Below are 26,707 nucleotides of genomic sequence, written 5' to 3'. Positions count from 1 at the left end.
GTGCTATTTTGGGGATTTTCTGGACAAAGGAACTGCACTATATTTAACCTGAAGCATACTTCTGCGGGGTGCTAGACAAGATAATTCCAACAACAAGATCAATACAAGACTCTAAGGTGCAAAAGAACTGGCTACAGAAGGAGCAAAGCTGGACTCTTATTAGAATGGGAACTATGGGAACAAGTTTCTAACAATGCTCCTGAATGACTGATTCTGGGAATGACCTAATTGGACACATGAAGTAACCGCACATGCACACTAAATAGCATGCTGATGAATTCTGACAACAAATGTAAGGATGCAGACGGATGAATTCATTTCAAGACATAGCTAACAGTAAATTACCAAGTTTTAAAATACAAAATACAGTTTCTTGCATAGTGTAAATTAATACCAAAGTGCATAATGAGAAATTAGCTGAAAACAGAAGACTGGATGCACAGGTCAACTATCAGAGCACTACAATATGTCAAATATGACAGATTTGCTTTATTCACAGCTGCTAAGGTATATGAGGTGAGATATATCAAGCAGATATTAACGGTGGTGGGATCTCATTTGGAAGAAGAAATACAGATCTAGTAAAATATTTTCAATAAAAAACAAATCAAAATTGGATCAAGGGCAGAGAAGGATAATGAGAATTACTGGTAAGTACTTTATGAGAAGAAACTGAGACTCTGGGTTGGTTTGTCAAGCAAAACAAAGCTAAGGGGAAATACAATGGTTTTCTAGTAAACATTGGTGGTATTCTGCAGCAAATAATAAGGACAAGGCTGTTAAAAGAACAGGTATTACCTGATCTAAGTAAAGTTAACTGGGAATTCCCACCATATTCCTATAAATATTCCTACTAAGGCTCTGGAATAGTTTTATCCACACTGGCTGTGCTGGAGAAAAGATTGCGATTTCAAGAGAGAACCCTGGTAAGTTTTTAGAAACTCATTATCTAACAATTTTTCATTATAATAGAGGGCTAGACTCAATGACACAAGAAGTCTTCTCCAGTTCTGTGCTCCTAAACAGTTCATCTAATACCGGGTATATTTTACCTGGAATTACCTGTTCAATCTACGAAACAGAAGCAAACAAGAACAAACTACTGGCAAAACCCTAAAAGAAAGTCACACAACTTCTCAACATAGTTAAAAAAGTTAAAATGATCAAGTTTCAACTGCTACAGGTGCAAAATTTGAGCTGTCCCCTGCTAAGGCTGCACTGATACGGCAATAAATCAACATAATCTAGAGTGCCAGTATTACATTTAACACATACGTAGGTAGATGAGTACCTTCAGCTTTACCTTTTATTTTCACCTGGATATAACAAGGTTCAGCCAATAAGCATTTGCCAGATACAGGTTTTTCAGCTGTTAGAGCCTTAACATCAACTGAAACTAGCTACCAGCCCTTTCCCAGAAAAGGTGGCAAGCCAGGTGCAAGTATCTTAAAGACACTGGAAATAGTATTTGCTTTTTGGCTTTAACAACAAAACACAAAACATCCAAACACAATATCTAACAGACTGATACTGAGAACATTTACTCACTTGTACGCTACTCTCAGAAGACAGAAAGCACTTCCTAATCTCAACATTGCTGCTTCTTCTAAGACAGTATTCAGTACGTTTATCTTATTCCTTAAAAAGGCCAAAAAAAAGCTTCCATCTACAATGACAGCTCCTAATTCTACTAGGAGGATTTCTTTTTAAAAAAAAGCACAAGAACTCAACAGAATCTGGATTCTCAAGACTGGCCTACATTAACATTTTTAGGAGCATAGCTGCTACCATCAAGGTAGAGAGATACGAATATACACCAGGGTTAACATACCTATGGCAATAAAAATGCTCGTATAGATGTCATATTGTCAGCAGAAGCGTTCGAGTCTCCTTCGCCTCTATTATTTAGGAAGAAGAAATTATGCCAGCAGAAAAAAAAAAGAATGTATTTTCCCCTAATGTTTTATCTCCACTAGGATGGGCAATCAACACGCTGTCTAGTGAGTGAAGGCATCCTTCACTACTTGGCTTGAGTCCCAGAATCAGTTCTACACCTACCATGACAGCTGGGCATGACTTCAGTCATCATCTATTAAACTCCTGGACAGTCCTATATTTACATAATACTTAACCATTATAAACTAAAAATGCCACCACAAAAATGGCTAGAGATAGAAAAAGATGTTACAGAACTTAGCTCACACTTAGTTTAAAAGATGACCTCATTTATAGCTACTCCTTGGAAACACAACCAGATTGCCATTTCCTGATGCCCTGTCTCCAAGTGAAGCTCATTGAGGGGAACTGTCAAAATCACACATTGGTGAAGACAGTTTTAGCTAGGACATTTCAGTAGACAATATTTTAAGTTAAATTCTTTTACATAAATTATTTGTAATTATATTAACCTATGCATGACAAATCTCACCAATATGGAAAGCTGCACATGAATGAACCCAGTTTCTAAAGATGAAGATCAAAGTATCTTACGATTTCATACAAATAACATTTTAGCCAGAGTATTTTATGAAATCAATGTATTTTGAAGTGCCAGGCACATTATCAAAGCCAGTAAACAGTTTAAGAAAAAAAACCAACACAAACAAAACCCCCAAACTCACTAATGGAGTATCTAAAAGAGCTACATGACAAGCTCTAAGAGTGAAATAGCCAAGCTTAACTTTGACATTTAAATTGCTCCAGAAAGAATGCTGATCCCTAGGAAAATGACATGGTGTAATTTACTTCTCAGACTTCAGCTCTTCTCATCCTCCTCACTGAAAGAGGTGGCATATAATAAGAATTCACAGTCTGAACCTCTTTCTAGATTTTATAAATCTGAGTGGTATCTCCAGGTAAAGGCAACTGGATCAGCAATTTCTACAAAAACAAAGATAAAAGCTGTATCTGTTTCTTGGAAAATAACCACATAAATACTCTAATTAGGTTGAGAAACCTGGGCTCAATCCCCTTTCTCAGTTTGTTTCTAACATGATGTCCAAATTAATAAATATTAGACTGGAACAAGAAGGTTACTTGAATGGATTCATTGTACAGTCAGAAATGTAGAATCGGCCACAGAAAATGCAGCTTTACAATATCGTGCAAAATCAGATAATATTTCCCTGACGTTCTAGATGATGAATACAGCTTAAAACTGCTGGACTCAGTGCTGTTTGTTACATTTGCTCCAAGTCTGTTTTCTGGGCTAAGGGACTTACACATAGTTTCCTTAGCCTGATGATCCCATACAGACTAGTGTGAAAGAGAAATACCAAGCTGCTTTTATCAGCCAAGATGGAGGAACCAAATTTGGATACTTACACACCTTTGTGAATACGTGGCTTCTTTATCCAGAACTTAAAGAACTCAAACACCAGATTTTTTTTCTGTTAAAGTTACACCAGCACAGATTCCTGTATCAAATTATAGCTGTTCACTAAGTAAACCCAACACCATGATGGAAGCATACAAAACACTATTTCAACTGAAATAAAACCCTATCATCATATCAAGGAGATCTATGGTTGTTGATTTCTTCATGAAGTGCTTGGGAGCTCTCTCAAACACACCTACCCAAAACTAGACAACACAAGCTACCTTCAGACCTACCGCCACCCCTCATTTCATTATAGTCCCCATCTCCAGTTTCGGAGAAAGGAAGTTGCAGCCAAACACTAATTAGGGATGGCCTCTGCTCGTTTGCTTTTTCTTTAAATTGGATCAGTCTGGGCTGTTCCCAGAGAGATTAATGTTTGAGTGATTCCCTGATTCCCAGAGGGATTAAGGGATGTTTTCAAGTTCCTCAATTTTTCACAAAACATGCCCAGAAAAGAGTATACATGGGGAAGACAACAGGTCATTCAACGGTTATGCACAGACACACATACACCCAGTAAAATTTAGTATTGGTACTCAGTGTTCTTGCTTGTAGAAAAAAATCAAAAAAAGACTTCCCCATGGAAAGAAGAGTGTAAAGATGATGAAACCCAAGGAATTATGAGGAGGCAGAGAGTTGTAAGCCTCTACAGTTTTCATTTATTCATATATCCTATAGTTGAAGACGAAAGAACCAGTGAGCAAAAGGAAATCAGTTTTCTCATTATTAGAACACAATAAAAAGCTACGTGAAAACTTCTGTTATTTCTGGTTCTCATTGTCTCAACAATTAAATAGCTGAATAATAAAATGTAAGGCAGAGAAAAGCAAGTGTGAGATTTTAAAGATTTTTCTAAATAAATTATTTCAGATTTAAAGGTATTTGAGCATGCTGAAGGACTAGAAATCTAGTCTTGCATGGCATTCAGCACCACTGTTCCAATGACCAGGGTGCTGACGTGAACTCTCTCATAAACAAGATACTAGTATCACAATTATTACAACTTGATATATTTGCTATCATATCTCACACATTGATTTTCTTTTCTGTCTGAATTCTTTGCCCATTACACCAATATTTTATACACAGATTATAAGACTTCATAAAAAAAGTCTCCTACATGCAAGTATTTTAGAAGCATATGTGGTCTTCATGCATAATATACATCAGTATGATTTTTTTTTAAGAAACTATATTGAAAGCAACAAAGCTTAGAAGCCCTATCAAATTGACACCCTATGCAGCAAACTAGTGGTTAAGTGTCCAATTTAATCTTTGAAATTAACTTACCTGTTGATCAGTTGATGTACGTTGCTGAACTGCATCATGGCTCACAGAGCCTTTTTTGACTTGTATCCTGCCAGGTGGAGGAGGAATCACACCTGAATATGAAGCTGGGTTATCAGCATCTGAAGAATACAAGGCTGTGTGTCTTGATTCTTGTTCATTCTTTGACACAACAAATCTGGGAAGAGGGAGGTCCTTTACTGTTAAAAAAAACCCACAGCAGGCCGTTTACTATACAGAAGTGTGATGCTTAAAAATAAAAATGTGGTTCTATTTTGTAGTTAAAATTTCACACGCACCTCAATTACTTAAACACTGAGATTGCTGCTATAGTCAAGCCAACACCTGCCAGTTAGAAAAAAGCAAATACCCTTTCTGCATTATACTTCATGATTCCGCTACCCAAGTTTTGGTCTACAAGGGGAACTTCATATAGCTCCATAACAGTTTTGCACTACTAAATGCAGTAGTAATCAGATAATCTCAATTTAGCTCATTTTTTTAGTTTTGACAACATTTAATTATTGAAGTGCGATTTTCAAAATTTATCTACCATTTCTAGCACATATATAAAAGTAGTCCTCATGCAGAATGGTTCATCAGCAAAACAAATGCTAAAATACTGCAGTATATTCCACATCATCTTTTAGTGAGCTGATGTCATGTTTGTATTTACAACAGCCTATTTGCAAAAATTGAAACTATTGCTTAAACATATATGTGTGCACATTTCTACAATAGAAGCTAAATGAGCTGTTTTACTGGGACACAGCTGGGAACATCCCAGTATCACCTTACTTTGTTACAAACAGCTATAAAGCAAGGCTTCTACAAATGGTAGGAGATCCTTAGCTTTATGTGCCATGGTTCAGAGTAGTCTGATATAAAAATGAGGCTAAGTAAGTCTCCAATTTTTCACTGAAGGATTTCTGTCATTTTTCTGAATCCCAACCAAAACTTTCTCACTGGTCCACTGTAAGTAAAAATAAATTGCGAATTTGCTGTACAGCTTACTTGGAAATTATTTTTCCAAAACAAAAAAAATTTGCAAACATGGCTCAAAATTATTTCCTCTTGCTGACTGCTCACATTGATTACTTCTGGTATTGAAAATGAGTTAGTGGTATTACCAACTCTACTAAAATGAGAGCTGAAACTGCAAACAGCTTATTACATAAAATTAAACATTAAAGTGATTCATATTTGAAAAGTGTCATTTGAATCCATAGTATTCAACGACTATGTATCCAGTATTAAAGAGCAATGCTCCAGTAAGAACATAAATTCTTCATTTAAGCTTCTGTCACTAAGCAAAATTCAACATGCCAAAAAGCTTTCATCACAGGGAAGGAGCATGCAACACAGCCTCTTTGCTAAATTTGTGGTTAACCATCACGTAGAAACACTGTTAAAGCAATTCCCAACGCCTTCCTTGTTCCTAGATGCCAATTTTCACATTAGCATGGTACCCCATGTTGCACTAGGAAAGTTATTCACATAGCTAAACAGTGAACTACAGCCAGTCAAAAAATGAAAAAGTCATTGCACACAAGTGAAAATTTGTACGCATGCACGCAGGGGATAATACAGACACTGGAACATCCAGCTGACAGAGGGGAAGCTTGTGCGACGGGTTGTTCCAACATGAGGCTTTAGCATGAGATACCTAGAACTATTTTACAAAATAGAGGGCACAGAAGGAACACAAAATACTCCATCACCTCCTTTAAAAACAGGACTAGATAAATATAGGTTTGTTTTGCTGTAACGAGTTTCTACACGACCAATTGAAATCTGCCATTTTTACTGCTCTCCTCTCTTTTCCCCATAACAGCAGAAAAAACCCATTATAACACTCAACATTTGTTACCATTCAGAAACCCCTCAATCATAAATGCAAAAGCTGTTATGAATGTAACTACATCTTAATACTGAATAAATTAGAAAGTTCTCTGTACTTTTTATGTCCACATCCTTGTTAACATTTTCTTCCATCAAAAACTGTATCCATATACACTTACAAAATAAACAGCACTTTGAAAGAGACACTCTCATGAATTCCTTCATTTTTAGCTTCCTGGAAGGAAAATTTTCTGGGACAGCAAAAGAACAACATAGAGGCTTGTAGTGTAGTAACTAAAGCCAGTATTTTTACTACACTGTACAACTGAGTAATCAAAAAAGTACTTGGTTAACTAAGAATCAGTTGGATGACACTTGTGTTGAATGGACTTAGTAAGCAAAATTTGACTGTAGTCTCCACTCAGCAACCCCCACAAAGCAACCTTCCTGCCTACTGAAGAGACACGCAGTGAACCAAAGAGCAAAAAAAACAAGAGAAGGGGAGAGAAAATACCAAGACAAAAGAGTGAACAACATTAAGAAAATCATTAAGACATGCATAGAATGCAGAGCTAAAAAGCAGGTATCCTAAAATACAAGCTTTAACTAATTTTAAATGTTTTACTTTGAAGAGGGAAAGAGTATAAAGATTAGTTTGGGATGGTTCTAACAGTTCCTCTTCAAGATCTCTTGGAGACGGAATGTGGGGAGAACCCAGCTAGCCAGGCTGCTGAAGTCCAGTTTTCAAACGGAAGGTAGCCCAAGCTCAGAATCATTTTATAAGTTTTCAGCCTGCTGCATTTTAGTTGTTTAGTATCTGCTACAACACCACTTGAATCATCCTGGGAGCAGGAACTTCATAGACAGGACTGGAAGCACTGCAACCAAGGCAACAGACAACCAAAGCTAAAAACAGTTAGGGTAAAAATAAATGTTCTGTCAATTGTACTCTTATTTAGCAGGTTTGGAACCAGTTACAGAAAATTATTCCTAGAAGTCCAGAAACAGTTACAAGTATTTCTAGTATTGTCACGAATCAAGGAAATGTATTCCATTATAGAAGTTCCAATGGCTGCTAATCTTACAGCAACACATTCTATGTTTTGGAATTAATTCTGTACCTTTATTTCAATTCCTTCCTTCAAATTTCTTGTAATTTTTTTTTAAATAGAAAAGCTCCTTCCAGTTAAGGTATCTTGCATTAAAATAAAAGCACATAAAAACCCTGGAAAAAGCTACATACACAGATTTTAGCCTTTGCCTTCTTCAACAGGCATTTGATGAGAAATTCCACAATTGTTATATATCAAGTTCCAGTTCTATCTGATATTAAGAGTCAAAGGTCCCTTCTCAACTTTCTGATTCCAAGGGATTTTGCTACAACTTGCTGAAGCTTCAGATTTGGTAACACCGGAAAAACTAGAACAGTTTCTAAACAGGGTGGCTTATGAGCAGAAAGGAGCTTGAATACTAGCAAAATGTTGACTGAAACCATGCACTTTTCCAAAAAGCTACAAAAAAAAGTAAAGCAGTATATACTGGTTGTACGAGCCTAGAATAAACAACTGCAGAACTATACCCGAGGACTCCTTTCTTTTCTATAGCTTTGTCAAATACTGCAGTTCTATCAGATTGTTTTTCACACAGTCTCCTTAACTACCCTGTTTAATCTATATCCTTCCAATTCACGTTGGCCCTATTAGTACTTTATTCAGAAGATACAGCACACGAGTTCTCATATTAATAATCTATACGATGAACTACACAATAGTCAGCAGCAGTTGTTCATTTACCCCATGACGAACACAAAACTTCTTCAGTAAGGGTAAGGTACTTCACTTCATATTTATTGCATAGAAAGAATACACCCCCTCATAGTCTCTCCATAAATTTTTTAAGGTAGCAACACGTATACCACATACAGACATACCACACTAATTTACAAGGTTACTCTACAAAAATCTGTGAGCCAAGTACGGTAAGTCTGCTTAGCAACTCAATTCCTCCCTGATCCTGCAATTTACCTGTATTTAAGCTTTCCACTCTTAGAGGGAGACCAGACTGGGCCACAGCAACAAGTTTCAAAGCAATGTAAAATTGACTTCTTCCAAAATAGCCAAGTCTTGTTGCACCACAGAGCTCCATAATCTGAAACAAAACACATAGTTACTTGTACAAAGAAACTTGGGAATGAGCTTCTCTACAGAGGTGATTTCATACATTTAAGAGCAGCATGCTTTGCATTAAATGCTTGTAACGACTTATTATATACAATCCTTCAGTAACAACTTCACCTGCAATCTCTATTATGTGACATGAGTCAGAGTATGTGATTCCTCACAACCAGCAAAAGCACCAAGTGTAAAACTTAAGTTTTTCCCAATTATTCACCTTTTCTTTCACCTAGGTTGTAGAGTTCTACAGAGTTGATGTGAGATAGAGCAAGGGAGAGCAACTGGCGTCAAAAAAAACCCAAGACACACACACATGCCCAAACTGCCAAGAAAGCACATAATAAACATCCTAAGTCATTATTAGCTATTCCATTAGCAGCTGTAGTGTCTATCTTCAGTAACTGCAACAGAAAAGAAATAGCATTCAACATCAAATACAATAGTATTATATTGTCAGATGTCATACAAAAGCACAAAATGAAGACTTTCAAATAATTCTCAGACAAAATTGAACAGTGTGTTAACAATCAAGTTAGAGAAATGGTCTGCCCCCAAATTTCTCCCTGAAGAATTTCAATGACAAGGTCAAATTTTATAAAAAGTGAGAAAGACAGACAATTGCAAATGATATCTCCTAGCATTTTCTGATATAGGCTTGCTATAGCTCAACTTTTAACTTACAAAACAAGCGTATAAAGCATTCATTCAAAATACAAAGAAGTATTCACACATATGCATGGATTTTCAGCATCGAAGAAGAATGCAGAACTTCAGGTTCTCCAAACAAGAGATGCTGTCTCATTTAAGAAATACAACGAAGAAGTGGCCATATCTTATTCCGGTTTCTTCCCCTGTGTTCTATATAATGGAAAGGTGGGGTTTGTCTTTTGTTTCGAATTGAGAAATTTTGGTCCCTCCAGACAGCAGCTGTGTATTCAAACATTCTGACTGCACACACTTCCACATCAAAGACCTGCAAACTTGCTGAGGGTGCATTCCTGCTTATGCCAGGTCACTGATAAGATACTAAGCATGACACATCCCAAATCTCTGAGCTCAATAATCCAGACTGTCTTTTCAGCTACCTGTTAGTCTCATCTAGACTGTAATGTTTCAAATGAGACACAAGGACACTCTTGGACACCACAGTGAAAGTTTTGTTTAAGACAAGGTAGATGACATCACTGCTTTTCTCTCCTCAACCACAGACATAGTCTTTCCATCACAGCAGACAATCTGGTTGATAAGTACCCTTGGTAAATCCATGCTTGCTAATTCTAATTACTGTTTTCACCTTCACATGACTAAAAATAGCTTCCAAGTCATAGAATCATCCAATAGTTTGGGCTGAGACCTTTGAAGTTCATTTAGTCCAACCCCCCTGCAGCAAGCAAGCATATCTTTAGCTAGATCAGGTTGCTCAGAGCCCCATCCAACCTGACCTTGAGTGCTTCCAGGGATGGGGCTTCTACCACCTCCCTGGGCAGCCTGTTCCAGTGTTTCACCATCCTCATTGTAAAAAACTTCTTCCTTATATCTAGTCTAAATTTACCCTCTTTTAGTTTAAAACTATTACACCTTGTCCTACCACATCAGGCCCTGCTAAACAAAGATTGCCCCCATCTTTCTTATAGGCCCCAAGACTCGCTCCACAATTTCTCAGGGACCAAAGTGCAGCTGACCAGCCTGCAGTTCCCCACACCAACCTCCCTGCCCTTCCTGGAGGCAGCTGCAATGTGTCTTTCTCCAGTCATGGAGACCCACCTCTGATCTCCCCTATTCAAAGAGAAAGCTGGCTTGCAATGACATTGGCTAGCTCTCTCAGCACCATGAGAAGCATCCCTTCTAATCCCATAAACCTGATGTTTCCCAAGAGAGCCATCAATAATCTTGTACTACCCCCAGTCTCTTTCCCCCTTCAATCCCATCTCCAGGCACAAAGGCCCATCAGACCTTGTCTGTGAAGATCAATGCAGAGAAAGTACTGAGAATCTCAGCCTCATTTACATCCACAGGCACTAACTTCTCTCCTCATCCTTCCCACCAGAGCTCAGTCACTGCTCTGTTTGGCAAATCTGGTCTTTTGACACATCCACTCATTTTCGTAACTACTGGGCTGGACTGTTACTGGACTTAAAGAAAGCTGTCCTGTATGATTTCCTAGCTTTCAGAGGACACAGTTCTGAAGGGCAGAAGAGCCCTGTTTGCAGGCAAGTTCCAACTGAAAAAGTCAACTATGTTTTCACATAGCAGCAACTGAACCAGACGATCTATGAGGAGTCAGCCTGTGAGCTTCAGCACTGCTGAAACAGGATATGGCCTTCGGTAACGCCATACAATCAGACAAACAGGCAGGTTTATTAACTACAGCTGAGCTAGATATGGCTCAACAAAAAGCACCTTGGGTATCACCTTACCATGCACCAGGATTTTAGGACCTCATGAATACAAGCTGTTGTAAACTATCACAGGAAGGTGTGGGAAGCTGACGAACAGTCACAAAGTCGTCCCAAGAGGATCAGCAGGTCTAAGGCTGTGCATGCACCTCAAATCCTGGACAGAAGCTAGCTGCATTAAATCACTTGGCTATGTCTGCCCTACACTTCCCACATTGTCCTACAGCAACTGCGTTATTTGCATTTTTCCATTACGGTATTTCTGCAGCATGATGCCTGGAGAGAAGTCAGGGGATAACAGGGCATTTTCTAAAGTTCATTAACTAAAAGAAAACAATTAAATACAGTTTAATACATTAGTTTCAATAGGTCGGTTGGACTAAAAGAAGTGCCACAAGGAAAGAAGTGACCATGTAAACTGACAGGTGACAATTCAAACAAAAATTTCAAGTCATCAACATCTAAAATAAATTGCCTATACCCAGTCTAATACCAAAATTAATTACATTTAGTTTAAATAACTGGCAGAACTGAAGCAGTGGAGACAAGAGACAGCTAGCAATCCAAACCAATGCAATAGCAAGAGAAATTCCTTTTTTTAAAGCACTGTACCCAGAAAGACTGATGAACATTCACATACTTGACTACACCCAATGCAGAAAAAGCTTGTGTATCCAGCGGCCTAGCACTGACAGATTAATAACTGAGCAGACTCTGGAAAAGCTTCTTATGAAAGCAAGCAATGACGTAGGCATTTGGAGCCTATGGAATCATTGGACAGTAGTGACTTTGGGCAATTTCAAAGCCAGTGCTGGACTAGAAATTATCTTGTTAGGAGCGTCAGTACTGCCAGGTTTGAAAAAAACTTCAGTTAAAAACTGAATTAATAATTAAGCTGTCATGGCAGATACGTATTAGAAAGGAAGGACAAGCACGGATTCAAAGCAAATAGATACAAATGTAGAAAATAACTAGATATTAAGTATCAAGAAAAGGAAAAAGCTAAGGATAAAAAAACAACCCCAACCAACAAAAAATAATGCCCTTATGCTCTTGAACAAGTAGCTGTCAAATCCACCCATAGCTAGCTAAAGGAGTTCTCTATTTCAACACAGAATATAACCCGACCAGAAACATGACTGAAAGTTGAGTAAAATCATTAAATACAAGCAACTCCTCTGTTGACTGACAGCATGCTTGAACATACTCAAAAACAGTCTACCTATAATCTCCTCGAAGGAGGATTTAAACATTCAACAGGTAATAAGCTATACTGATGGAGGGGCAGGGAGGAATAACAACAAAATAATCAAAGGATTGCTTCTCTGACATTTATGTTTAGGGCTTTTATCTTCTTAGGAAGAGAGAGGATAAGGAATTTCCTTAAACTCCTCAAGGAATTCAGAGCCATCTTCAAGACAAAATGCTCCATGACTGTTTTCATCTTCTTAGATATGACGATCCTGAGGTCACACTACTGCCATTAGCCGGATTAAGGCAAACAACTCTGTGAAGCTCCAGAACTGCTGGAAGCTGTTGATACAAAAAGAACCCACTCCAACTTAGTGCAGTAGCTGTAAATTACGAAATTGCAAATTCGGTCATCTTACTGCAAAGAAGTAACAGCAGCATCAACAACACCGGGAGTTGGCGCAGATCAGATAGGCACAGGAAGCAGCATGCTGACAAAGGGCACTGTTTCAAGCACATACCTTCTAGAACTCTTACAGGTTTCAAATAAGAGGTCCTTGAACTTGGAAAGGTTTGTGAACCAAAAAACTAAGACTTGAGAACCTTTGAAAATTCCAAGTAAAGTGGAATGACTTGCATCTCTATCACATGGTGAAACATGCTTTCCAGAACTCACAAAACCTCTCTGGGAGAGTCTTCCAGAGTATCACAGTCTCCCTGCCCTCAGGTTCTTCTACAAGGCAAATCAAGCCCATTATTCATGCAAAAGTACAACAGTATTTAAGCAGGCATGACTTCCACGGCAAAACAAAAGCAACAAGCATGCCACCTACATAGTAAAGATGAAAATATTTCATCTACTTGGAGAGAGTTACTAAAGTACCTACTGTTCCATACAAGAGGGTGGTACGAGGCAAGACTTTAAGGCAACTTTTGAAGGCTAGAAGTCACAACACAGGTGTACGCTGACGGGAGGGGGAATGATCAAATTCAAAGGAGGACCCTTTGTATCACCTCATCCAAACTAAGACAAACCTATCCACTAAAAATTTTTTTTTAAAAAATCACATATTGATACAAAGCAAGGAAGAATTGGGATTCAGAATGTACATTTTGGTCCTGATTTTATTAACACTTTCTCAGTTTGAGGTATTCCAGTAGTCCTACTGTGACTTGGTAAGAATCTTCATGTTTGTATTGTCACTTTAAGACTTGAACAGTTGAGCTGGAAAAGGTCCTCTGGAGATCATCCACTCCTCTCCCTCTGCTCAAAGCAGGCTCAGCTCCAGCAGGTTGCCTAGGACTGTGTCCAGTTGGATTTTGAGTACATCCAAAGAGGGAGACTATACAACCTCTCTGAGCAACCTCTTTCAGTGTTTGATCACCCTTACAGTAAGAAAGTCTCCTATTACATTTAAATTAAACAATCACCATGATCATATAAACCACGCACCATCTTTCACATTAATTTTACCTATTTGATACAAACTTCAGTTAAACCAAACCATATGAATATATTTGTCCTTCAGTATTTAGTACACTATTTGAGTTTTATGTGCATATTGACAATAACCTTTTAATGAAAAGCAAGCAATAAACTAAAAAAAAGGCTAATGGTTTATTTCAGATAAAAAAGCTAAAAAAATAAACACAATAACCTGCATTCAGTTTTAGGTTATTTAATAAAAATGTAACCGATCGCAGATTGATTTTGCTTCACAGTTTAAAATTAAAAACATTATGTCAACAATGTTATTTCTGTATCCCATATGCAGCAATTCATTGACGAGAATTCTAAAGCTTTTCGCAAACTTAAGCATTAAACAGATATGACAGGATGTTTTCCAAATTAAAAGTTTATTGGAATACACCCTCAAATCAAGTATCAGAACACGCTGTCCTACAAAGGTGCTCTCGTGAAGTCATGTAATCCACTTGCCTCAGCCACAACAAAAATTAACCATATCTCTACAGTGCAATGTAATTTGGGGATGTATAAGGGAAGTTGAAAAAAGTATTTCCTAATCATTGCTACTGTAGCAGAAGAAAAACCTGACCATGGCTACATACCAAAGACCTATAAAGAACTCCTTTGTGCTTTTTTCCTAGATTGAATACATTTCTTTCCTCACAATTCATTACCTTCTGATGTTGTTATTCTGCAACCACTGTTCAACAGATCAATTCCCGTCACTCCATTTATCTCAATCTGTCTCACTAATTGCAGACCACAGCCTGACAGTTTTCTAACTATAGTCTCTCACCTATCATCAACTGGACAAAGCAATACTGATCAGTTATTCATCAAGAATTTTTAACTCCAGAAAAATCTCACTTGACAGGTAGCTTCTCAGATGCAACACTTGACAGCACCACGTAGCAGGAAAAAGACAGAGAACTGACAAAGATCCTTCTCTTGATGAGTTATTTTTAACCAAGTCGAGTCTCTGACCCAGTTCTCCACAAGGCTCCACAAACCTTGGCACATGGTGGCACACAAGAAAAAAAACAAACCTGGAGACAGAACAAAAGAACCCACCACTAAGTCCAAGTAGTGCTCTTAACTCTAGGTTTCAGCACTAATAGTAATATATGACAAACATTTAAACAGTCTTAGACCTATCTGAAGATCTTTTGCAAAATCCATTTATGCAGGGTATCGGGAACTACTCTATTTAAATCAGTAAGCGTGAAGTAGGAAATATTCATGTGCTGAACAAGAAGTATAACATTACCTCTAATACATACACTTATCTTATTAGGTGCTTAAGAAGCATAGTAGTAAATACAGTTAATTCGTTAATACCAAGAATTCCCAGGCACAGGGTATATTTGGGACATTGTTGTACTTTGTTGCATAACGAATAGCGAGGTCTTCCTTTCAAGTCTTACTGACTGTTCCACGAAGATGGATCTCAGTCAATGCCATAAGCCTGGCTTCAGAACACAAGCCTCTAAAGAAATAAAATCAACAGTCCTGGAGAATTTCCAAGATGACATACGCTCTCTGGCAATGAACTATTTAGTCTCCTACTGTCTGCGCCTCTCCTAATACTTCTCCACCCTTGATTTTCACACTGCACATATCCACAGTGGAAGCAGACTGCTAAAATATCGACAGGAAGAAAAGCTACTCATCAGCTCTGACAATTAATTCTATACGTAGAACTAAACTTTCCCATTCCACAGGTCATTTCAGGTTCAAACACACACATGTTATGATCAAGTGAAATTTCAGAATTACATCAGAAATAAAGAATTAGCTGTTCAAAACCAACCCAGTTTTTTAAGCCTCAGAGGAATGATTCTGCCCCTGTACTTTGGGATCTGTTTTACAAGGGTGTCTACTCTCTGAATAAGGATTGGCAGATTTGGAGTCCTGCTTTCACTCTGTTATTAGAAAAGCAGCAGACAAAAAGCACTGAAAATTTAAAACTCTTGATTTATGACAGATACATGCAACAAATACGTAATTAAATGTAGCAACAAATACATAATTAAATGTAAAAACAAATACATACTTAAGAAGTGAATATGTTGAACACCACACACAAAAAGCCTGTAGAATTTTCACCTACTGTAGTACTTTCTGAACCAGTTATATTTTAGGTCATTCCTGAACTCAACCCATTCCAAAAGTGGTCTGCAGCATCTCCTGTTGTTCCTGGCAGCACATATGTTCACAGTGAATTAGCCTCACTTATCAAAGACACTCCCTAATACAGTAGCTTTGATTTTTTCCGTTTGCAACCAAAGTTTGTGGTCTTGCTAACAGCTCCTGCAAAAGCTGTTACAAGGCATACACATGGATCTAACCTGCAGAGCCTCTTATGCAGAGCTTCACAGCTCTCTAGAGGTCAGTTGTTCCCTTCTTGATTTGGCAGTACATGGCAACAATCATCAATCAATCCACAAAGACGAGGCAGATGCACCCTACACGCAACTACAAAAAAGTTCAAGATACTGATTCAGAGGGGCCATTTCTCCAAAGATACAGAGCCACAGACTGTCCTACTTGACTATAACTCAAACAATTTATTGCCAAATACCCTCAAAAACAGGACAAAATAAAGGACTGACATGTTCACTAGCACCAACAAAGGAAAATCCAGACAGCCAGATGAACACTCACTTAGAAAGCAACCACTAGCAACCACTATCATCCAAAGTAAAAAGTCATAGCTGGAAGACTTCAAGGCAGAGCTGCTCTTTGCTTGCATTAAGTTTCTCTCCACTACCGCTGTTCTGGCAGAGTAGGTGCTCATGAGAAAGGCACCTTACAAGCAGTAATGGTAATACAGCAGCAAGAAGAACCAGAAATAAAAAAAAAAAATCTGAAGCTGCAGAAGACACCCTGGAGACTTATAAAAGCCATTTCTAATTCTTGATGCATAAAGAGAAGGTCTCTTAAAAGGAGATATTCCACATACCTCTCTCCTCTTCCTATGCAACCTTATATTACCACTTAACCTAAATAGCTCCTCCCTCCTCTGCTCTCAGCTGCAGAGTTCCCCATTCCTGAGCACTCACTGTTGCTCATCTATCTGATTGCACAGTGCAATCGCTCCACTCGGTAAGCCAGCAAAAAGTGACTGCATTAGTTATCTGCTCTTTTATTAAACTGAACCTGTCTACTGTACAGCCAACACACATCTCATAGCTACAAGGCACATGGGAACACGTGGCTGGTAGCAATAGCTTGCTCATTTGACTCTCAACTTCTTGTAAGGCTGCAGCCTCAAGAAAGTTGTGTGCTTTGCATTTAAGAGCAGCAGAAAAGGTAGAAATGAGACAACTAAAGAGAATGTCACATCAAGAGCACTTACAACTCCAATTTCTTTACCTTGCAAAGAAACCCTCCTTAGAAGGGAAAGATATATTCACGTATCAGACTGCTAAGAATTACCCTCAAAACAAGGGTGTCCCCTTTTTCCTGGTGGAGCCATAAAGAGTTCAACAACAGGAGATGAAGAAACACACTTTAGCAAGAACTCTCAATGTCTGAGCCAGCCCGTGATGATTTGAGACTCCGGGATGATTCTGTAACACTGAAGTGATCTTATCTTCTGGAACAAAGAACAGCAGCCAAAGTATCCACATAAGTACCAAAAAAGCATCTAGCTTCAGCAGGCATTAGAGAGATACTTTACGGCAATAATATATTTAATATTTCAAATTATTACTCCAATAACAAATAGTGCAACGGAGGTCATGTGGATGTTCTAATCATGAATGCTCTTGCCATGCAGCATTGAGTATTTTTCCTGCAAAATTTCTACTTAAATGCTAAATGCTGAGAAGAGCAGCATTTATATAGACATTTCGATTCCTTTCAGATCTCCTTTTTAATTGAATCATTCCAGTGATCGATATTCCTTGCTAATAATTATTTTCTTACTTTTTTGATTTTAATATTTTCTCCACACATCACCGTTCACAGAACAAATGGAAGACTTAAAAACCTCAAAGAACTAACACAAGCTTCTGGCTTTTTGCTAATGCAAAAGGAAGATTAAGGCATTCTCTGATCCCAGAATTAGTGGTCGTGCTTTGGCCTGGCCAAATAGTACTGCTCATATCTGGTCTTGTTCCTGATAATTTCCATACAAGTTTATCTGAAGCTACTGTGCCCATTACTTTACACTGCTTTCCTGTCTCACTCTGTTCTCCTCTGAGCATCAATCTGACCAGTGTTAATTAATTACTTAGCTTTGCACAGCTCCACTTCTCCCAGTAAGGCCTACAAGTCTTAACAAAGTGTCTATCAAAGTTTAAACAAAACTCAGTTAAAAGTTCTAAAAACTGCACGTTTACAGAGATACATTTGAGACTCAGAACAGAGCTGCTAACATTAGGTCCTTAAATGATTTAAGACATTTTAATTCAGAAAAAAACAAAGCCATACACACTATCACAGTAGGAACAAACTTTTCTACAAGATTCATGACTAACAGGCTGAAGCAGGAGTAAGTCAGTACCTAATGCTAAATTTTACACAGCTCAGCCTGGGATTACTGAAGTTGAAAGGTGTATTTGAAACTGAGTCTAATCATTGCTCTGTTACCATACCTCAGGAGCATTTTAGATACCAGAAGTCAATCACTCCAGAAATTCAGGTCAGATTGCCATCTTTTCCAAGTCCTTTAACCGATTAAAACACAATTCATACACACAGATAGGCATGCCTAAGTTATAATGTGTTTTTTGTATAACAAGTGCAGGGAATAATGTAACTCTTTAGACACCAACCCCAGCTGGAAAAACAAGCAAGTCACAGGAACAACCAACTCAGCACGTTAGTTTAGAAAGAATGACATCACTGGCTTAATAACATCCCCATGGTCTAAAGAAATGGTAAAGGAAAAACAACAAGTGGAAAATACATTCTTACACTAATTGTTACTGGAACTCCAGTGAGAAAAATCTGATAGTCAACATATCACTCCCACACTCACTTCTGACTTCAAACTCATTTAAGCAAAGAGCAGAACTTCAATTTGAAGTCTAGGAATTCTACAGGGGCTAATCTAAACAGCAAATATTTATGACCTAATAGGTGTGAAACTTGTCTGTAAGGACTAATATTCTGAAAGCTAGCAAATGTAATTGAAAAGTCATAGAGACTGCCAGTAAAGTCCTATAATTTCACAGTACCTGCAGTAGTGTTTATTGAAGATTAGACTAAGATGAAGGAATGTTTGCCATTTTTCCCAGACAGTGGGCAAAGTACTTAAAACTTCTAATACAAAACAATCATCTTTACAGGAAAAAGATCAAGTTTACAATCCATAATTTTGTACAGCTAACTTGATTCTAAGACAGCTGCATTTGTCAAAGGCCCTGATATTTCTCAGTAGTTTTTAGAATTCTATCCAGTCGTGTCAGAGTGGATATTAATCATCCCTGCTGTCATCTGATGGCACATTTAAAAAGAAAAAAAATAAACTGTTTTCAAACAAAGCTGAGCTGTGATACTCGACATTAGCTGATTGCTGTGCTTGCATATGGAATTATGAAGGAATTATTTACTATATGTGACTATACAGTATGAACATCAGTCAATTTCAAAGGCTTAAAAACAATTACACCAAGAAGTCAGCTGAAAACAAATATAAGTCTAATAGACTTAATTTACACACCTAAAGTTTTGCCATTAACTTCCTGCCTTATGTTTCAAAACCAATGATTATTCTCTGACTAAATGCTGCTGAGATACGAGACTACTCAAACTAATTAACTGTAACAAGAAAACAGTTTGCAGCCCACTACAGTCTCTGCGAAGGTTACATCATTAAAGTAAACATTTTTACCAGAATTCTGCAGAAAACTTAAAAGCACAATTCACAGGATACAAAACAGACTAAGGGCCATTTCTGGCACTAACAGAATGTAGACTCCTTATATATCTCATCATTACAGAGAAACAGAACTAACCTACTGCTCAACTGAGAGGAAAGAAAAACACACTTGCTACAGTAACATTTGAGGAGGAAAAAACATAATTCACAAATTGGATATCCTTAACTGTGGATCCAGGCATTGTTTGTATTTACAACAGATTTCTAACAACTCATTTCCTAAATAAGAACTGAGATACCACATAATATATTTAAAGGATGTTTGTACATACAAGTACTATATATAAACTTTATATATAAATTACATATTATACACATAAAAAGCTATAGACTCATCAGCTTTATGGCGCTCAGGCTAACAAAATATTACGAGTAAGAAAAATGCTATAGTTGTACATTTCTACACTGGAAAAATGCCTTAATAGTGACCTGTTGTGAATACTGCTCAGAAGAAATTGAAACTAATTTTATTTTAATATGTAGCTTTAAGAAAGCTGTAAGCTTTCTTAAGGCTTTTTGTAAGAAAAGCTGTAAGGTCTAAATTAAAAAAATATAAACCCAAAATGTATGGCTTAAATTCAATTAAGTATAATTTCTTTTTAAAATTTGGACTTATGTGCAGAGTAGGTAAAGGTCAGTGTTAGGAGAGGAAAGCTTTTTACACAACTTTTTTTTTTTTTTAAAGATCTGAAAGTGCTATGTATTTTTAAATATACTCCAAATCACTGAAAGGAAGGCACGGAATTTGTCACGTATAAGGAATTCTATCTTCTTACCCCACCAGTTCTGTACAGATAATAAATTCAGCAAATTAACCAGAATGAGGGTGAGTCTTCTGCATGTCTCCACCACACAGGTAATCTTAAACAAGCCCTGGCTCAGCTTCCATTTGCAGTTGTCATTTAGTAAACTCTACTGATTTGATAAACAGGTAGTCTTTGTGCAGGGAAATTCGCTGAAACATATAACTAACAATAAAAGTGCTGTGAACAAGCTTTTACTTTTAGATCCCTTCCTTTCTACATCCACTCCTGAACAAAGAGGCCACCATTTTAAATCCAGAACCTGCAATTTTGTTTTGCCATGTTCTGAATTTAATTCCAATTATAACTGCACTGTGTGCCAGCAGATGAGCTCTGGCATCTGAGGAAACTACTCCATGTTCTCTGTTCCCTATGTATGCCAGAAGCTACCACTCCAAGAACAACAGAAAGCAGCACATGTCTGCACCTTAGCCGTTTTTCTGCACAACACAGAAATTGCAGCTGATGAATGAGGCTTTACGCTAAAAGTCTGGACTTTACAATGAAGCACCTGCATCGCAGGTATGCACTTTCTTACAACTTTTGATGTGAAGGCAGCAAACTCTGACAGAGGGTGGAGGTAGACAACCAGGGACTGTAATTTTTTACATCAACGACACAAGAACAATCAAAACTAATTTAGTCTGTAAAGACTCCTTAGAAATGAAAAAAAAAGCTTGAAATAGGCTTTACACCAGGTTTGTAATGGGCTAACGCGAGCATATTGTAATTGAAGAAACTGTGCGTAATTGTACAATTCATCTGTCATTTCAAAGACTTTCTAACACCAAGTCAGGCAACGTTGGTGTACAACACCAACACTGAAGATGACCATTCATTCATTCATTTTGGAGAAAGTACATGCAAACACTCGCATTTATAGTAGTGTTATATTTTAAAGCAAGATGCCTTGACTCAATTTCAGGCGAGTACCACTTGCACAACTGATTTGCTTCATACCTTACTAAGTTTCTATAACTCATAATCACCAAAAGGAGTGCAAGTTCAAATAAACGTTCTGTGATTAAATCACCTAAATAAGAACACTACAAATTGAATAAACGGGACAGCTATTATATCAATCCCATGCACAAGTAATGAACTACTCAATACATTTTTTGGTTGACTGCAGCTTTTACAAGCAACTTCACCTCCAGTACAGAGGCAAAAAGAACTGACTTTAATAGCATACCTACACTAGCGTTTCAGGTTAGATGTAATCACCCTCATTGCTCTGGTTCGTACTGTGCAGCCACTCCAGAATAGCCAACTTGGATTTCTTTTGTATGAAGCTAACCTAAAAGATACACTTTAGGAGTGTACCTAATGAATCCCAGCTAACATTCAGCCTACAGGACCAGGCTAGAACGTTATCAAAGGAAAGCTTCCAAAATACATACACAGGGTGGATGGCACCTCCTCACCATCACTTGCGTTGTATCGTACTACTTCCTAATACAAACACCGACGCACATGTAACTGAGCCACAAGCCCAGGCAGCTGAGTCAATTGAAAAATAACTCGACAAAACCCCCTAACTTTTGACTGAACAAGCTCCCCGAGCCAGCTCGCTGTCTGTTCAAATGAATGTCAGTGCTAGCATAAGGCAGCTCCAGCTTCTAGCGGTTTAAGCTACCACAAAACCTATGCTAGGTCACATCCGAGATACCCAACCACTCAACAAAAAGGAAAGTTCTCTTCCCCTCCATCAGCAAATGGTTTTCCTGCCTCCTTCCTTGTGCCAGCACTGACATTCATGCAACCCTACTCTTAGCCAATACAAAGTTAAAATCAACAAAAAATTTTGATTAATTTTCTGCCTGCATAGCCCCTGATGCCAGTGTACAACAACACTGGACAGGCACTAGTGTCTTTGCAAGGAGAAGCAGCAGCAGGAGCACACCGCTGGAGGAAGGTGGAAGACTGAACCACCTCCTTCAGTGGCAACGCACCATTAGAATGGTTCACCTGCAATGTGAAACCACACCCTGAGAGCAATTTAAAGACTCATCTAACTGTTGTGAAGTAGCCAAACTTGTTATCCCAACACAGGTACTTTTATTCACTGTTTCATGCAAATAATCTACCTTAATGCCGATTTCAAGGATGTGCACAAGACAGAAAAGTGGGTTAATAAAGGCCGGTATTCTCACATGCGCAGTTAAGGCTGAAACACCTTTGGTGTGGTATTTTGTCCTGCTAAGAAGGCTGTCCTTTTGTAGATGTGCACTAAGTGGACATAAGCTTCTCTTTTTCAGGTTTTTACTGCTTTGTGAGCACATGATTTGTATACAGCAACCACAACTCTTTCAGTCTTCTATATGTTCATTTATTCCCATTTAATAGGCAGCTGACAGTGGCCCTTAGATGCAGAAATGAGAACGATTAGGAACAATTAGCCACATGTATTAACTTTTCCTGCTCCAAGACAGCTATCTCACATAAATGTAACTTTTTGCAGGGAAGGTTGCACATATATCCAGCCTTTAAACAGCAGATTTGCAAGCAAAGCAAGTTATGGGTCTAAAAAAGGCAACTGTCACACATTTTCATTTCCAACAGAACCAATTCGGACTTACTCAAAGGTATCTACAGACCTATACTACTGAAGAGGAAAAACTTCAAGCTGGTTCCTCAGGCCTACTTGGTTCCTGTGAGTTTGTACTATGTTTTGCACACCTACGAGGGTACTTAGCATTCATGTGACTAGTACTACACTTGCATTCCAGGATTATACAATAATTGGGCAACTGAATTAAGCTCTCCTTTCCCCACAAGCATCAGGTGCTTCAAATGAACAGGTAAGAACACAACACCATGTGCCCAAAAGAAAATTCCACCTCCTTCACAGCATTTCTTTACTTCTTAAGCTGTATCATCTTGAGGTTTCAAATGCAATTTCCCTTTGAAGAACCCCCATTCCATGTATTTGCGCCTGGGCTGACCCGAGGTACAGCCATACTTCAAGAACAATATAAATTAACTAGACAACTAGATTCTCTCCCTCACAAGTATAAGGTACTTTACAGGTGACCAACAGTGATTGCATAAGATAGTCATAATGGGTCAAACTGCTAAGGGCATTTTGACTTTCTTTGTATTATTTACAGTCTCATTCCTCAGGCAGTCTAATACCTTGTTTGCTGTTTTAACTGCAAGGTTTTCCTCAAGATCACTACAGCGATAAGCCAGGTCTGCTTCTTGAGTTAACCTATTTAGAACCCATGGAAAGATGTATGAGTAGTTTTCTCTTCTTCAGATGCAATCTACTCTGCAAGAAAATATCTGACCTCCTCTGCAACAGATAAGGATATAATCTGTGGCCACTTGTATTCAAGATTCCAAGTCCTTCCAAGTTCTTGCACTAAATCCCTGCATAAAACAAAATCTCTAGTACTAGCCTGCTTTATCTACACAGTGATCCAGACAGTTTTACATAAAATAGGTTTTAAATACACACATGTAAACATTCACTTTCCTGGGATTATTTTTTTGAAATTGGTTGGCCACTCACAAAAAAAAAAAGCAGTGGGTGGCCCTTGAGAAACCTCACTCATAGTACTGAGCATGCAGACTCTCTTACCATTAAGTCCAGTCTAACAAGTCATCAAATAACAGATTACTAGTTTTACCAGTAAGAAGCATTTCTTATTCATCCCTCTTTCACTTTTTTGCATCTTAAAATGAGTTTAAGCAACCAAGTTGCTCTTAGGAGCCCAAATCACATCCACAGTAACCTAGTTAAGCGTAAGTATTCTCCTGAAATCTAAAATTACTAAGTCGCAAAACACTGAAATTCATGTTTCCAGTTACTCTATTTCCAGCTACAGTAGCTTTAATGCTTTGTTAAAAGGGCTGCTTAACTCACTAGGCTGAGGATGAAACAGCATAAAGGCAGCACGGCTTTTTAGGTACAGTTTTACCCACAGCAGCTCAAAACACTACATAAACTTTAAAGCATTGAACAATGACAGAGTGAACTGCAGAAGCAGCAAATTATTACAAATAGCTGTGTGTAAGAGCACTTCACTAGGAACACTTTCCTCAAATAATTACACAAGACACACCAGAGCAGACCTTCCCTTTTGTACGTCGGTAGCTCTGCAATACTGCTACTCCTTTTAGACATAACCTAGCCAAAAAAGTAAGTACTAAAACTGTGCACAGACATATTGCAAGCATGAGCTCGTGTCACTCAACACTGCATTCTTCATTGTCAGAAACCAGTGTCCAAAAAAGACTGCACGGCTTAGGTGAAGCGGATCAGCAATACAAACCCAGATTTCCTTCTGTGTTGCTCCTCATCAGCAGACTGTGGGATGAATGTCCCCGGCATCCCTAAAATGCTTTGGGGTTCTCACGCTTTGGATGGCCTCTGCCGACACGAAGCAAACGAGACACTTTCCTACCAGTTGCTGGACACGGCCAGCAAAGATTATCAACGGCCCCTTCCCAGCCCCGTAACCAGAGGCCCCACAAGTACAGACGCGGGGCCCTGCTACAGGCACGCTCAGCGCAGCAACTCGCTGCACCCCCCGCCCTTCCCTCTCCGCCGGACAGGCTCAGCCTTCCCCGCCTGCCCGGGCTCAGGTGGCCGGCTCCCGGGCGGGACAATAGCTCCCGGCTCTCCCGGCGGGTCCCGCCACCGCCCGCGGGACGACCCCCGCCAAGGGGCGGCCGGGCGGGCAAGGGGGCGAGGGCCGAGCCGAGCGCGGCGGAGGGGAGGGGCGGCAACACCGGACGGGGCTCCTTCCCCGTGAGCACTAACGGCGGGGCGGTGCCCGAGCCCTCCACCCCCCCGGGGGCCCGCAGCGGCTACCTGCATGACCACGTCGTTGGGCAGCTGCGCGGCGCGGAAGAGCTCCAGGACCCGCCCGTTGGACGCCACCTTCTTGGTGCTCTCGGTGTCGCAGTAGGAGAAGAGGTCGCAGTAGTAGCGCTGCTCCGCCTCGCTCAGCGTCAGGCCCTCCATCTTACACCCCGCCGCCGCCGCGCCGCGCTCCTGCTGCCGCCGCCGCCGCCGCCACCCCGCATCCAACGGCGGCGGCCCGCGCCCGCGGAGCGCGCGGGGCTGCCTCGCGCCGCCCGGCCCGGCCCGTCGCGGGTGAAGGGGTGGGGGGGGGGGGAACGCCGCCGCCGGCCGCCGCCGCCGCGCGCCCCAGCCAACCGCCGCGCGCGAGCTGCTTCTCACACCTTCCCCCCACCAACCGCCCACCCGCCCCGCCCTCCCGCCCACACGGCGGCGCGCCTGCGCGCCTTGCCCCGCGCCTGCGCCCACTGCGAGCGCGAGCGCGCGCCAAGGAAAGGGAGGCGGGGTGGAGCGGGGGGGGGGGTGGGAGGGCGCCGCGCGCCGCCGTCCCTGCCGCGCAGCGGGCAGACACCGCCCCGCCCCACCGCGCGCATGCGCGCTCACGGCGGCGGAAGTGCCAGGCCCCGGGAGGGGGCGGGGTTAGCAGGGAAAAAGGCCAATAGCGTTCCCCGCCGTCTGCGGGCCCGCCCCTTCTCCGCGTCGCGGTGCTGACGCCATAGGCGGCGGTCCCGGGATGGGGGGCGGGGGGGGGGGGGGGGGTGAGGGGGAGTGGTCGTCGCCCGGACGCTCCGCCCCCTTCCCGGGGCCCGGATATGCAGTGCGGCCCCGCGCGGCAGCGCCCCCTGTGGGTGTGGCGGGGCGGGCGGGGGCGGGGCGGCGGCTCCGCACTGGGAGCCCTCCGCGGGCAGCCCGCGGGCTCTCGGGGCGCCGGGTCTGCAGCGCTGGTGCGCAGGTACTCGGCTCCCGGCGGGGGGACTCCGCTTCCCCCGGGACCGCGGCGTTGGCGCCTCGCTCGCTAGCTGGCTGGCCTGCCCGCGGCCGCCGCCAGCCGCTCAGCCCCCCGGGAAGCCCCCGGTAAACCGCGCGGGGATGCGCGGCAGCGCCGCCCGAGCAGCCGTCCCGGTGCGGGGAGGCCCTGCGGGCGGGCGGGCTTGCTTGCGAGCCCCGCCACGTTCGCCGCTTGCGGACCCGCCGGGAAGGCGGGCGAGAGCCGGTGAGGGGCCGAGGCGGGGCTGGGCGCTGCCTGGGGCTGCCCTCCGGGGCCTCGGGCTCACGGGATCCGCCACCGGTACAGGTTTTCCTGTGGAGAATGACCCGTTCTGCTACACAGGCCCTGCTGTAAGGGGTTGCTTTCCTCTGTCCACCATCAATACCTCCTGCAGCAACACCACACAACAAGTGGCCTGAGTAGCAACTCCGTGCGTCAGAAGAAGAACAGACAGGGGCTCACTTACCTCGTCAGCCAGA

At 40.8% G+C, this 26,707-nt stretch overlaps 1 protein-coding gene across 5 annotated transcripts in view; it reads right to left on the bottom strand.

Moving 5' to 3' along the window:
• Positions 1-25,402, bottom strand: part of REPS1 (RALBP1 associated Eps domain containing 1) — a 65,692-nt gene extending 40,290 nt beyond the window's left edge. For all 5 annotated transcript variants that reach the window (XM_086461180.1, XM_086461179.1, XM_086461181.1 and 2 more), the window contains exons 1-3: positions 25,250-25,402; positions 8,533-8,656; positions 4,670-4,866 (exon numbers count right to left, since the gene is read on the bottom strand). In XM_086461180.1, the coding sequence (XP_086317306.1) occupies positions 4,670-4,866; positions 8,533-8,656; positions 25,250-25,402 (474 nt within the window). The remainder of the gene's footprint in view (positions 1-4,669; positions 4,867-8,532; positions 8,657-25,249) is intronic.
• Between the last annotated feature and the right edge of the window lie 1,305 nt (positions 25,403-26,707).

This window comes from Leptosomus discolor, chromosome 2 (genome assembly GCF_034619465.1).
Source record: "Leptosomus discolor isolate bLepDis1 chromosome 2, bLepDis1.hap2, whole genome shotgun sequence".
NCBI lineage: Eukaryota > Metazoa > Chordata > Aves > Leptosomiformes > Leptosomidae > Leptosomus > Leptosomus discolor.
The sequence above is the reverse complement of the archived record's forward strand: the minus strand, read 5'-3'. Positions and strand labels throughout refer to the sequence as shown.